The sequence below is a fragment of the Coccinella septempunctata genome, chromosome 8, assembly GCF_907165205.1.
Source record: "Coccinella septempunctata chromosome 8, icCocSept1.1, whole genome shotgun sequence".
NCBI lineage: Eukaryota > Metazoa > Arthropoda > Insecta > Coleoptera > Coccinellidae > Coccinella > Coccinella septempunctata.
In genome coordinates this window covers 19,156,686-19,171,301 of record NC_058196.1, presented here as the reverse complement: position 1 = coordinate 19,171,301, position 14,616 = coordinate 19,156,686, and the positions used below count along the sequence as shown (strand labels likewise).

At 34.4% G+C, this 14,616-nt stretch overlaps 1 protein-coding gene across 3 annotated transcripts; it reads right to left on the bottom strand.

Moving 5' to 3' along the window:
- On the bottom strand, positions 1-14,616 carry LOC123319006 (heterogeneous nuclear ribonucleoprotein A1, A2/B1 homolog). Of its 3 annotated transcripts, none has more exons than XM_044905799.1 (7): positions 14,454-14,616; positions 13,910-14,174; positions 10,461-10,670; positions 10,063-10,278; positions 9,564-9,770; positions 5,317-5,399; positions 1-341 (listed from the first exon to the last, which is right to left on the bottom strand). In XM_044905799.1, the coding sequence occupies exons 1-6, from the start codon at positions 14,481-14,483 to the stop codon at positions 5,320-5,322; spliced, it is 1,008 nt and encodes a 335-aa protein (XP_044761734.1). In that variant the 5' UTR covers positions 14,484-14,616; the 3' UTR covers positions 1-341; positions 5,317-5,319. The 3 variants fall into 3 exon arrangements, with proteins under 3 accessions (XP_044761734.1, XP_044761735.1, XP_044761733.1); XM_044905800.1 differs by lacking the exon at positions 1-341 and adding an exon at positions 5,014-5,262; XM_044905798.1 differs by lacking the exon at positions 1-341 and having other exon boundaries at positions 5,014-5,399.

Genomic DNA, 14,616 nt, shown 5'->3' with positions numbered 1-14,616 from the left:
AATATTTCAATGAATTTTATTGAAATGAGGAATATATCTTCACTCATATAGTATCAAAGAGAATTACCAAAATATACTTGCATATGAAAGGTGGACAAAAAATGTTCGTAGTATATTCTTGACCGACTTGCGTTCGCGGAATAAGAAAAAATGAACTGAACTCTGAACGAAACGTTACAATATATTAAATTAAAAATATAAATATATAAAAATATAAAATTTATATAAACTATAGTGAAGGTCCACTTTCCATAAAATAGAATAAAATATCCATTCGTTTTTACTTACACGTTCTCGGATTGGCCATACTCACCATTGATGAATGGTCGAAGACAGTGGCACTGGACCAATGAAACAGAAATCAATATTAGCATTGAATATTTGAAAATCTGAAGAATCGACATTAAACAACAAAAATAGTTATACACTTCATCAGAGAATTTGCATTCAGAAAGTTATATCATGATGATTATAAATTATACTTTATAAATAATTTTATATTCGATTCTCAATGAAAGGACTAGAGGACGAGATTGAATTTTGACATTTGTATAGTGAAAAGTATATAGCATGAATATTTGATATGAAATGTTAAATATGGTGTATATGTTTACTTCGGATTCATCACATCGTGGAAAAAAAATTCTAGAGGTTAATGCGCCTAAACAAGTTTCCAGATTTCTGGTATGTGTTACTCAGACTTAGCTAGGAAATCTGCAGCGGTACACAAGCTCACGTACACACAGTAATCCCCTTTTTTCCCTTCAAGTCGAATAGGTGAAAATTGGTATCACAGATATAGATAATCGGTTTCCGCTGTATAAACATGTTGACACGAAAGCTGTCAGATTTAGATTAGATTTCCGAAAACGCCTCACATCGAAATCGTCGGATTCGATAAGGCGTTGTCGGCAATCTGATTAAACCCCACAGTTTCCGAGCCGATTCGGAAAAAATCGTAAGGGAAAAAAGTGTTTCTATTGACCTTAAAAATCTACTGTTAAAATATTTGCACGAGTCAAAGACTCACCCTGTGAATCAACATAAAATAATTATCGATCATAAAATAATCAATTCAGTTTAATCTTTCCAAATATTCAACTTATTATAATGTTCGGAAAATTTTGTTATTTTTTGTGACAGGCGAATATCAAAGTACAGGCTACCTATTGAGCCTATGCGGGGCATCCCGCGAAGAATGCAACCATGAGGTACCATAAACTGAGGTCATCAAGAAGGACTCCTATCAAGTGGTTTTACTTGAATGAAGGCCTTCGTTTAGGATATACAGGGTGATAAGCAGATTCTAAATGAAATTTCAACGTTCAATGAATCTTTAACTAACAGACTGATTTCAGATTCTGCAGTTTTCATCATTTTCACTAATCAGAACCGGACTAGGCAAGTTTCTACTTTTTCTATATATCTCAGATCATCCTGTACAATGATACTAAAACAATTTTTCATTTTTAGGGCAATAGAAGAGCGACTCAAATATGAAACCCAAAAACGTTGCTTGGCACGGTCAAGCAAGGAAAGTAATGAATATTTCTTGAGCATAAAACATATTTTACTTCATTTCTTCAATTGGCTTGATTAGATTTTCACTCTGTATTGTGTAAAATATTACTTATCAATATATATTCATTCATTTATTCTGCAAAATATACCAATGGAAGCAATGTGGTTTCAATATGAACGAGCCCCAACCCACTACCAAAAAGGACTGAGTCAATATTTGAATACCCTTTTTGAGAATAGATGGATCGACAGAGAAGACTTGGCCACCTTGATCCCCTGATCTGACTCATATGGATTATTTTCTATGAGCAACACTGAAACAAATGGTCTATTCGGTACCGATCCATAGTAGAAAACAATTCTAACAAAGATTTTTGAACGCTGATAGAAAAATTAAAAATTCATCGAATTCAATTAAGAAACCTGTGAACCATATCATATTTTTTATATTCTTTTTCTTGTGGTTCAATCTTTCTGTTATTATTTCTTCTTCAATTTTCAAATTCATTCTCTGATATGAGTTTATTTCCATAATCATAAAAATTAAAATTGTTCACAGTGTCAATGTGATGATCAGATATTAACGTATACTGGGTGGGCTTTTTAAAACGAAACAGACGAGATAACGGGTGGAATAAATTCATTTCGAAAAAATGCCCGGACACGTCGATTTTTGTTTCGAGGGGGACAACTTTTAAGGTCAAATTCACAACTATATGGCTTCAACCCTTAAGCTGCATTCACATTCAATTCGCGGGCCGAAGTGCACTTCGGCACGAAATTTACATTCGCAATAAACTTCGGATAAAATACTCAATTGAATCAAAAATGTAACTGATCAAAACATAAGCATCAGCATCATCGATAGCTGGCACGAAATTCCTTGCCGAATTGATAGTTTGCAGCTTGCAAGAAATTTGGTCAATTTCCAATTCCGTGCTAGTCTTGAACTTCATTATAAATGGTAACGGAGAACGCCATCTGCTAAGCTTCCTTGCCGAAGTGCACTACGGCCCGTGAATTGATTGTGAATGTAGCTTTAGTGTTAGAACACCAACCCCTAAATTTTGAATAGGAAAGATAGAGTGAGTGATACCTCATTTGAAAGGTCTTTTTATCCTGAATTCAGCGTATTAATTTTTTTCTCAATTAATGCATTTGTTTTCGAGATATTCAATTTTGAATTTCGTACAGTACCAGTCATTCCGCTAACCATGCTATGTGAAATCATCAATTATTTGACTAATTCATTATGTGGTTACGATGGAAACCATTAATTGTCAACATTAGACAACGAAATAATTATTATGGGTAATTACTTTCTTCAACAATTAAGGTGGTTGTCTCGTCTGTTTCGTTTCAAAAAGCCCACCCTGTATATAAAAAGCCAAAAACTTTCCTACTTAGGTACTGATTTTTTCAATTTTAAAAATTTGCAATCTCTCTGTTGGTTAGTTGAAGATTTATTGAACTTTGAAATTCCATTCAAGTATCTCGTAGCATACCTAAACGAAGGCTCTCAGGCAATTGAAACCTTTGGATATGAGACACCACCTTGATGACTTCAGTTTATGGTTTCCGTTTGTCGTATTCTTCCTGGGAAACCCTGTATAAATGATTACAACGAACTGCGAACCCTTCTATAACTTTTGAGATAACTTCGCTATGAGTGTCCACTTGAAGTAATGCTAATGAAAACATAATTCGACCTATTGGTAACTACTATGATAGTTTGTCAAGAGATCATTATTGAATATTGTTAACCTCTACCCAAAGAATTCCAAATTGTTTATATTCAAATGTCGAAATCACGACAAAAACTATGTCACAATGGCTGCGAACCTTAAACCGGTCATAAAGCGTACCAGGAGACTTTAATCGATTTCAAGTGAATAACCCGTAATAACCGCGGTTATTGCTGGTTTTGCCCTTGGTTATATCCCTTCACAACTTCTAACCTCACTTCACTAACCTCACCAGAAGTTTAACCCAGCTCTCGAGTATGGTTATCTCCGATTATCTGCGATCCAAAATGATGGAAACTATTCAAAATAATTTTTCAAATAGGTTTTAAAATTTAAATCGCTTCGTTTCTAGTTTACGATTTGGCAACAACGCCTACTAGAAAATAAAAAGAACAGTGGCTTGTTTATAAAATATCAGCTGTTGATTTACAGCCATCATAAGGAGCGTACTCACTGGTGAGCCTCAACAGCAACCGGCCATAAAAATCCCATAAAATTTTATGACCGTCCTCGTTCGTCGCAGACTTCATAGACAGCCATCTTTGTATATCTCATATAGATAGTGTATTTATTGTCCTTTATTATCAACGCATATTTCAGTCGCTGTTGCCAACTTGTGCAATAGAAACGAACTTTAAATTTTAAATACCCATTTTAATTTTTCATTTTAAAGTAGGTACTTGAAATATTTTTTTTTTTTTTGGGAAAAGGTTCAAATGATTATTTCAAAATGTAACGTTTCAAAGATATTTAATAAAAAATACATCATTTTCGTCACAAGGAGTATTCCCTATTGCAAAAATCAAGCAAGATCGTCAAATGGTTATGGTACTATAAAATCGCAATAACTTGGTATAATCAAATGACATGAATACATATTCACTTTTCTGTATAATACCACTGAATGCAAATCCTTGAATAAACGCCTAACACGCTACCTAACCCAGGTTAATTCACGATGTTTCGAAATAGAACGTTTAAAAGGCCTATCTAACCTCACTTCACCGCATTTTCAGAATGAAAGAAACCTGAGCTAAATAGTCTGTTTTAGTAATGTACGTGTTTCTTTATGTGAACCTACATCAGTATAAAAACTATACATACCTAAAAAACCTGTCTGTCATAGAATAACTGCCAATCATCCTATCACTTTAATTAACCTCTCCTGGCTTGATAAGAAAAACATTTTTCCTCTATTATTTTATAAACTGTTGAGAACACCTAAGTTCCGATTCTGTAAAGCTGTTCGCTTCTACTCAGAATATCCTGGAGTCGGTCAAATCATGTAGATAGACAACAATTGAATATTTTGAACATACAACTTTCAATTCGCAATTCAAATATCTTAAAGAAAATCAGCGAGTCTCATATTCCTAGTTTATTACATAGGACGATTGTCCACAGAAGTTGAAAAAACTATTTTAGCCCGTTTTAAAATCAGATGTATTGCTCTGCGATACTGCCCACAAAATACCCCGAAATAGTCTGCGTTAATAAACCGCATTCAAAATTTTCAATTTTGAATGCGCAACGTATTAAAACACCATGTCGATTATTATTTATTTATATTCAATCTAGTTTGATCGAATATAGCCTCATTTTTTCTGAACATCCCCAAATGGAAGACACTAGCACTGAAGGTTTTATAGAATAAATATCTTTTCACTCTACCTCAAATTATAAATTTGACCAACTCCAGAAAAGCCTCACTTCAAAAGCCTAACCTAAAATAAACACGATTCCTTCATTAAAATTTAAACTTCTTTATTAATCATTAAATAAATTAATTACAAACTGTGTGTGATAATAAACCTAGGTTCTAGGACAAAACGATTCGGTGACATCCATTAAACACACTATGTGTTGTGTTTCAAACTCATCAAATCTGATAAATATGAACCTAAAGTAGTCGATTCTTGGAGAAACTTAATTGTAGACATTTATTGATAAAGTTCCGCCCATGAGTAGCGAAGTTAAGATTTGCCCCGGGGCATACCTAATTTTTGAAATCATATCAATTTAAAATTCACAGCGGAAGTCTAAAACTTACGTTTTAGAATCTCCTGTTAGCTCCCATATTTCCTGATCCCATATTGCCGCTTTGATTGTAGCCACCACCATAGCTTGGATTACCTGAAACAAATTTTAAATGCTTTTCATCCATCTGGTGTGGACGGTCCTGGCTATACAGGTTGATTGGTTCATGAAACCCTCTGTACAGGGTAGGCAAAATTGGTGAAACCTGAATTACAACTTTTTAAAGAGGATAGAGGAAAATGAATGGCACATTATGGTCGTCTTTTTTCGAGAAACTGAGTATTGCCTGAGTTATAGGCAAAAATCTCTGTTTCTGTTTGTGCTACGATGATGAAATGAAAACATTATGCAGATAATTTTTTTATAGCAACCCAGTGGCGTACTATGACCATTTCCAACTGGTTTACTAGCTGAGCTATAATATAAAGTTTGTTCTTTCATAATATCTGAACGAATCTGAATGTGTTTGATATATTTCTGAAACAGAAAAAAATGGCGATTCTTCCGAAGTCATTTTGAACTACTGTTTTCTTAAGAAAGACACAAATTTATGTCATAGCTCAGCAAATAAATCTGTTGGAAAAAATCATGGTACGCCACTGGATTGCTATCAAAAAAGTTCTCATTTCAACATCCTAGCACAAAAAGATTGAGGAATGCAGTTGATCGCATTATTAGTTTCTCGAGGGCCGTAATGTGCCATAAATTTTCCTTTGTCTCGTTGGGTTAAAAAGTTGTAGTTCAGGTATCACTGATTTTGCCCACCCTGTACAGGTAAACAAAATTCGTTGTCTACTGAAGGAGTCTGTGAAACCTATAGCAACTGGAAGAAAACGGATGACACATTATCGAGCACTTTTTTTCTGATTAATTTGAATCTGAAAACCAAACAGGCCTATCATTTCTAGATTTTGAGTTGCTTTCCGGTTCACTATTGAATACCATGTGCAGGTAGGCGTTACCATAGCGACTGTTGAATGTGCATTTATTTTTCGTGGACTCAATACTCTTAAGCCCGTTTGCAACAGCCGAGAATTCTCTGGAGAATTCTCTACAAAATTCTCGCAAGAAAAGGGCGGAGACTATTTAGTACGCAACTGAACAGAGAATTCTACCGAAAGTGGGTATGTAACGGTACATAATTCACGGCGCAAGAAATCTCGAGTAAATTTTCTAGAGAATTCTCGGCTGTTGCAAACGGGCTTTAGATAGGAATTACCGATCGTCGAATCATTTTTCCTATGCATATATTTCTTCCGAAGTAAAAAACCTTTCATCTGATATTATAAGAAGAAAAACTTGATTCAATAACCCTTTCTCCATTTAAGAGATTAAGTAATGACTTAAGTATTACTTTCTGATGAAAAAAAAAATAGTAATTTTTCATGGTAGTTAATTATAAAAGTCACAGTGAAGTGTCATAATATCAAAAATATTTCAACGGTATTGTTCTTGTTCAATCATATCTTGAAAATGGCTGGATTGAAAAATTCAATAAAATAATATTCGAATTACTCACAAAAAACTGCCTGCAAAAGGTAATAATCATTTTTCGAGTACGAGTTGAAACAATCGAGTAATTCAGCAATGAATTATCGAAAATGGGATTTTTTTTTCATAACTCTAGAATGATACGCCGGCTCTGTGGTCAGATTTGAATTAGTCGAGAAAAAAAGAGCTAGAGAATGTGCCATCCGTTATCTCCTAGCTGCTAGAAGTTTTCGAGATCCCCTCAGTAGAAAACGAATTTTGCCTACCTTGTACATAGTACTATTTTTTTTTCTGAACAAATTGTTCTCTATCTCAATCACAAATATTTCCGTAAAATAGAACAAAAGGCTGGAAATTCGGAGTTCTATAGTTCACCAAAAATCAAATATATGTATGTAAAAAAGAAATTTTATTCCGTATCACCTGGAATTGAAAGTCGGCGACCTTTAGAGGATTGTAAAGTGCTTAAGGCTTAGAACAACCGAAAGGCTCAAATAATTACTACTATAATCTCCGAAGCTCATAAGAATCAGTAAATTTTTTATCGACGAACGATTCAGTTTATCCATAGACTTATAAATAACATGGACTCCGCATGTGAGAGAGAAGTCGGTTGGTTGAATAAGATGGAGAGTTTGTGGGCAAGCTGTCAAAAGGTTATAGAACACAAGTTTATGCGAAAATTTTCTTTAATAAATTTTCAACAAGCTTCCGAGAAGAGACATAGGAATTCCATAGCATTCCTTCGAAATGAATTATGTCCAAAAATATGTGAGTTTTATTCAAGAATAGATGTAATGAGAATAATAATCAACGTATCAACACCTTGTGGGCAACGTCTGCGTCACATATTTGCTTACATCCATCATATGATTTTGACATTGCCCACACGGAATCAGTTCATCTCTTTCTTGTTCGATCAAAACGCATAAGCCTGTCTCTCTCTAATGCATACAACCCCTCGATCTACTGAAAAGTCACGTGACAGTGAGTCCATGTATTATAAGTCTATGAGTTTATCCAAAGACTCCCATGTACTATACAGGTGAGTCTTTGACTCATACAAATATTTTAACAGTAGATTCTTGAGGTCGATGGAAACACGTTTTTTCTTTACCATTTTTTTCCAAATCGGCTAGGTTTAAAAGTTACGGAGTGTTGAAAAACTATAAAAAAGTGTTATTTTTTGTTTGTTGTTGTTATCTCACAAACGGATATATCGAATGAAATGAATTTCAGAACATGGTTTTTCATTTACTTGATGATTCTTTTTTGAACACAAGATATTACACACGTCTTCCAGTTTTCTCATTATGACCATTAAGTACCATAAAACTACCAAAAATTCAGAGAAACCAAAATTTGAAACCAAGTTGGACGCTATTTTATGAATATTTGAACGTTTTGTAAAATAAAAGCATTATTTTACAATCATTTATATTTTCTCGTATAATGCGCCGTTTTCGAGTAATTTGATGTTCAAAAATAAAAAATAACTGTTATATTCGGAAAATTGGGTACTTTGGCTGAATGCAACTTTGGTTTAAAAGATCCACAGATGTGTAATGTCGTAGATTTAGCGTGTTATTCTGAAGGAAATTTTGTTTCCCCAGTTGAGGCATAGCTCATTATGAAAACTTAAAATGGCTATATCTTTTCATCAGGACCTAATCGGAAAGTGTTTCTTTTAACTTCAATAATCTACTATTGTAATATTTGCCCTGACAAACAGATATAGCCATTTTAAATTTTCATTATGAGCTTTGCCATCCCTAGAGAAACAAAATTCCCTTCAGGATAACTAGCTGAATCTTTGACACTACACGTCTATGGATCTTTTAAAAAGAGTTGCATTCGGCCAAAGCACCCAATTTTTCGATTGTCATAGATATTTTTAATTTTTGCACATCAAATTACTCGAAAACGGCGCATCATACTAGATAATATGAAGATTACTTTCATTTTACAAAACATTCAAATAAATATTCATTCGATAACGTCGAACTAAGTTTCAAGAGTTGGGATCTTTAAATAATTATTTTTATGGTACCTAATGGTCATAATGAGAAAATTGGAAGACGTGGGTTATATCTTGTGTTCGAAAAAGATTCATCAAATAAATGAAAAACTATATTTCGAAATTCATTTCATTTGATAAAAGTGTTTGTGAGATAAAACTGAAAAACATTTTTTTATGGTTCTTTCAGCTATATTGTTTAAACCGAGCCGATTCGGAAAAGATATTAAAATATGTAGGAATCAAAGACTCACCCTGTATAAGTATTTCATTCGAATCCGCCAAACTTTCACAAAGCTTTCGCAAATTTACTGGATTTTGGACTTGTTGAAGAGGCTCTAGCGCATTTTAGGACTGAAGTGGATATGAGGATTTCTTCATATTTTAACCTATAGAATGACCCCCTGAAATATATCAGCGTTAAATCCGGACTACCTGTATGTAGTTGAGCGTTACACGATCACAATCAATTAACCTTCAAAATTCCATAGCGAACTTAACGAATGTTTTGAAAGCACGCTATCGTGGTGAGATAATCAAATATTTTAAATTAGTGCCCAATGACTACTTATGACACTTCAAAGCGCTCCCTTCCCCTTTTGCTCCACCCGAATTACCGCGGCTTCATGACAGCTGTGAAACGCCTAACTCGTCATATTTGTTCACTTACTATCGGAAAGGTTGGTTAGGTTAGTTTAATCTGACAGTTTAGTTAGTCTTGGCGTGTTCATAAGTGTTGCCTTGACACTCACCATATGGTGCAGATCGGTTCTGATGGTAATTGTTTCTAACGGCGCCTCCACCGTAACCTTGTTGGTAGTTTCCAAATCCACCACCCTGGTTCCAGTCACTGGGACCAGTATTGTAGCCACCACCAGCAGGTGCATTAGGGCCTCCCCAATTGCTCTGTTGTTGGTTGTCCCAGGGACTGCTGGTCCATGCCCCACCGTTGTAGCCCCCTGAAAGGAGCAAAAATAAAACTTTAAGGCGATTGAACTTTCTTTGAGCTTCATAATTTGTGTGGTGGTGAAGTAAAGGAAAGTAAAAGATTAGGCCTGCTAAGTGAGCTAGCACAGCTAATAAGAGAATTGCAACAAAAATAATTTAATAATAGAGCCTTTGTTAGCCCTAATACTGGAGTAATTAAGCAGAAGGGGGGATTTTTTTCATTTATCACAATCTATATTTAATGGCACAAAATTTTCGATAAAATAAGCGGAAAATGAAAAAGCAACTGAAAATAGCTCCTACCTTGCGATTGTGGTCTACTACCTGACCAATCTCCTGCTGGACCACGATTCCAGTTTCCACTACCACCTTGACCTCCTCTGGGACCACCTCTTCCACCTCTGGGACCACCACCGCCGCCGCCGCTTGGTCCGCCAGAAGTAGCTCGATCCATTTCAGCCTTACTGAGGGCTTTTTTCACATCTATGTGTTTACCCTTTATCGTGTGGTGCCGCTGTACTGAAAAATATAGGAAAACCGATAATCACAAACCTTCTTAATAAATCCATTCAGCCATGCTTAATAAATTTCATCTACAAAGTTCTTATTGTAAGAAATTAAAATTCCTATAAATATGAAAAAATTCATATTGAGAAGCAAACTATTAAAGTATCAATAATTGAAAACACAAATTAACTTACAACAAATTTTATCCACAGAATCATAATCTTCAAATTCAATAAATCCAAATCCTCTTTTCTTTCCGGTGTCTTTGTCAGTTACTACTGTCACAGACAAAATGGTACCAAATACTTTGAAATGTTCTCTCAAGTCCTCATCTTCCACATCATCCTTTAAACCACCAACAAAAAGTTTTTTCACGGTTGCTCCAGCTTCTGGACGTCCAATATCTGAATTAAATTAAAATAATTACTTTGATTATAATCTTCGAAATGAAGTGGGGGTGGCTGTCAACTTGGATATCTGACAAACTGTAACAATTGATATATACAGAAATACATGAATCATTCGTTGATTGATGCTCAACACAATTTTGTTACTTGTAGTGTCGTCAATTCTGTTTCAAAACTATCAAAATTATTTAGTTTCTGCATCACTTTGACATCATTTCAATAGCAAAAAAACGGCTAAATCACCTGCCAATGAAAAGTAATTAGGAAAGGGTGATCTGTTGTCTACTTGGATATCTGACAAATTGTAACAATGGAGATATGCAGAAATCCATGTAGATCATAAATAACTGTAGGTTTTTTCGTTGATTGATGCCAGATCTCACCTGTAAAGGGAGGGCAAAATTCGTCGTCTGCTGAAAGGATCTCGTGAACTATAGGAGTTAGAAGAAAACAGATGACACATTTCCCAGCTCTTTTTCAGAGAAACAAAGACAGGTGAAAACCGTGACCTCCTACGATTGTTCGTTTTTGAGTTATTAGCAAAAAATGAGATTTTGACGATTTCGAAGTTTTCATAACTTTTTTGTCTTTGAACATACAAATCTGAAACTTGAACCTTCTACAGACACTTTTCTACGTAGAATTCACTGACGAGCTCAAAGTATTTTTTCATTTCGAATTATTAGGCGAACTTTCGTTTTCTTGAATACAAACTTCCGATGAATTTGTTATTTTTAAATTGAAAAAAATCTTTTGTCAGTAGATTCTACGAATAAAAATGCCTACGAAGGTTCAATTTTCAGATCTGTAACTTCAAAGAAAAGAAATTATGGGAACTTTTCGAAATCGTCAAAATCAGAGACTCTGTCAAAATCTAAAAATGATAGGCCGGTTCTGTTTTCAGACTTGGATTAGCCAAAAAAAAAGAGCTAGGGAATGTGTCATCCGTTTTCTTCTAGCTGATATATTTATATTCGACCTTTCTTGACGAATAATTTTGATTTAAAAATTTTCAACATATGCCTGAAGATGACCCTATTTTTGTGAGGGTCGAAAAATATGTAGCGAAAGAAAAAAGAAATAAAATTTGGAGCAGACATAAAGATTTCTTTTCCATTGAGATTTTAAGTTGCGGAATCAAGGTTGGTATTGTGAATAAGCAGCGATCTATAGCTTATAGGTATGTGAATCTATGCACTGACCGACTATAATTAGAATTTTGTACTACTCTTTATGTTCTCAACCTAATCGTACAAATTGGAAACCTAATTGTCACCTTGATCGTTTTGCAGCACAGAGTGCACATTGGTGAACGGTTGCGTTTTATTTGCAAACCCGAGTTTACTCTGTTGTTTTTTGACAGCGAGCGTTAACATAGAGTATGCACTAAAGACTCCGAGTCGGAAGCTAGTGCACATGGTTAGTTTACGTCATTGATTGATATTAGGTTATGGTGTGCCTTTAAAAATTTGATGGCCGTTATTCTTCTGTCAGTTCTGACAGTTTGTTTTTGTTACTCTCTTGCGTTTGAGTGGACCGTCATGTCACTGAACACATTAACTTTGAATCCTGAATAATATTCTCTGAATATTTCTTCTTTTCAAATACGTTTCTAGATTATAAAGTCCGTTCAAGAATGATTGACATCTCGGGTGGCTATGGAAAATCAAATTCAAGATGTTTATAAGTTAAGATTTTGTGTTGCTGAATTCAGGTTGGTATTGTAAATAAACAGTGATCTATAGACCTACTACATGTGAATCTATGCACTTACCGACGATAATTTTAATTTTGTACTGCTGTTTATGTTCCCAATTCAATCATACAAATTGTAAACATAATTGTTTCAATTTTGGATGCTGATTAATATTCTCTGAATGAAAATATATCTTCTTTTCTAATTCTAGGTTATATTTACATATTCCAGTTCTGTGATTAAAACTGCAGAAATTATTAAAGATCTTTCGTGCGTCTGGACTTTCAAGGCCTACTGCTCTACTGGGATCCTGGGATGTCGATCATTCTTGAATAGACTATATTTATACATTTCAGTTCTGTGGATGGAACTACAGAAGTGGATTATATAAATATAACCTAAAAATATATTTGAAAAGATGAAATATTCTAATTCAGAGCATATTAATTAGCATTCAAAATTGATATTTCTAATTTGTTCCATTGAAAGGACACCAACAATTTATCTCCAGTCGGTGCATAGATTCACATATAATAATAGGTCTGTAGATAATCTTTATTCTCAATACCAACCTGAATTTGATTGGGCCGCACCTCAACAGAAAAGAGACAGGTATTGGTCTGATGATCATTTCTCTCCTTCTATAAAAGAGAAAATTTCATGCTAGTATTGCTCAGTCCATGTTTCTATGTCTCAACCTCACATACGGTATAGGGAACTCTTAACGATTTGTCAAAATCAGCTGAGTGTTCGCTGTCGTGGGGCACACAAGCTTTTCCCTCCATTAATTCGCATGCTGTTTTGGTCGAGTATTGTGTTTTGTGCATGTTTTTGGAAAAAATTTTCTTTCCTACGTTAGGTTAGAGTGATTAGACTATAACTTTCCTAGAAATGCCTCTTTACACTGATAATAAAAAGCTTTGTGTGCCCCACGGTAATGAACGGTATGCTGAATTTGACAAATCGTTAGAGTACTCTATTAACTGATTCAATTGACAGAACTGTTGAACGTTTTGATGTTACTACAATCATTTCAAAAGATCTGAAGCTAATTTAACCAATGGAATTCGCTATTACAGAAAATTCCATCAGTTAAAACCTTTGCACCTTGAGTGTATTTTATGAAAAAACAGCAATAATTTCATATCCTAGTATGTGTTTCAAGTTCTATGATTAAGTGCAGAACTATTACTTCCAATGGAATTTGCTATTAGAGAAAACATCATCATTCAGAACTTTAAGAGAATAGTCGACTGAACATGAATATTTTGAGCAAACATTTTTTGGGAGCCATGAAAAGATGTCAAGATACTTGGGATATGCCAGAAAACTTTTCATAATGGTTTTAATGAACCTCTACTCAGATACATGATATTTAATGGAGAAAGAGCCAAAGGTATTCATTAAATACTAAATTATAATCACTGTCAGAGAATAATAATCCCATAAAGGACTCGAGGGAAGTCTTTGAACTTCACTGGAATTGATATTGTAGAGAAGAACCTATCATTGGGAGTACCTAATAATCAATTGCATTTACCTTGTCTTGGTACAGCCCTTTTTGGTTCAACAACTCGTCCATCTACTCTATGTGGACGGGCATTCTGAGCATCATCAACCATATGTGCCCTAGAATATGTGATAAATCCAAAACCTCTAGATCTTTTAGTGGTGGGATCTTTCATCACTACAACGTCTACAATGTCGCCCCATTGTTCAAAATGTTTTTTAAGAGAGTCGTCAGTGGTACGATAGTCTAACCCTCCTATAAATAGTTTTCTGAATTGTTCAGGTTCTTTTCCATCCTAGAAAAATAAGAAGTATTTGAATAAATCTAACACATGGTGTGAACAAATAAGAAATAGCTAAACCGGAACGAGATTCTTACGGATTATGTACTGAAAGAAACACAGGAATATCAAAATCGGCAAATATATTAAAATGTTGAGAACTTTTATCTTATACGAATTATAATATGTCACTTTATATATTTAACATCAAAATGTCGATGAGCAATAAACATTCGAAGAAAATCTACCTGACCCATAGGAAAATTATATGATCATGTTGATGGGAATACTCACGTCTTCTCCTTGCTCTCTTTTCATTTTCATTTAAAGGGAAAACGAACGTGGTAAATATTTGAGAAAAAACCCGTGAAGTTTTAAGCAACGCCACTAGATTCCTGATCAATATGGAAGCGGCTATTTTATCAATGACAATGACCTGATGGTTTATTTGAAATGG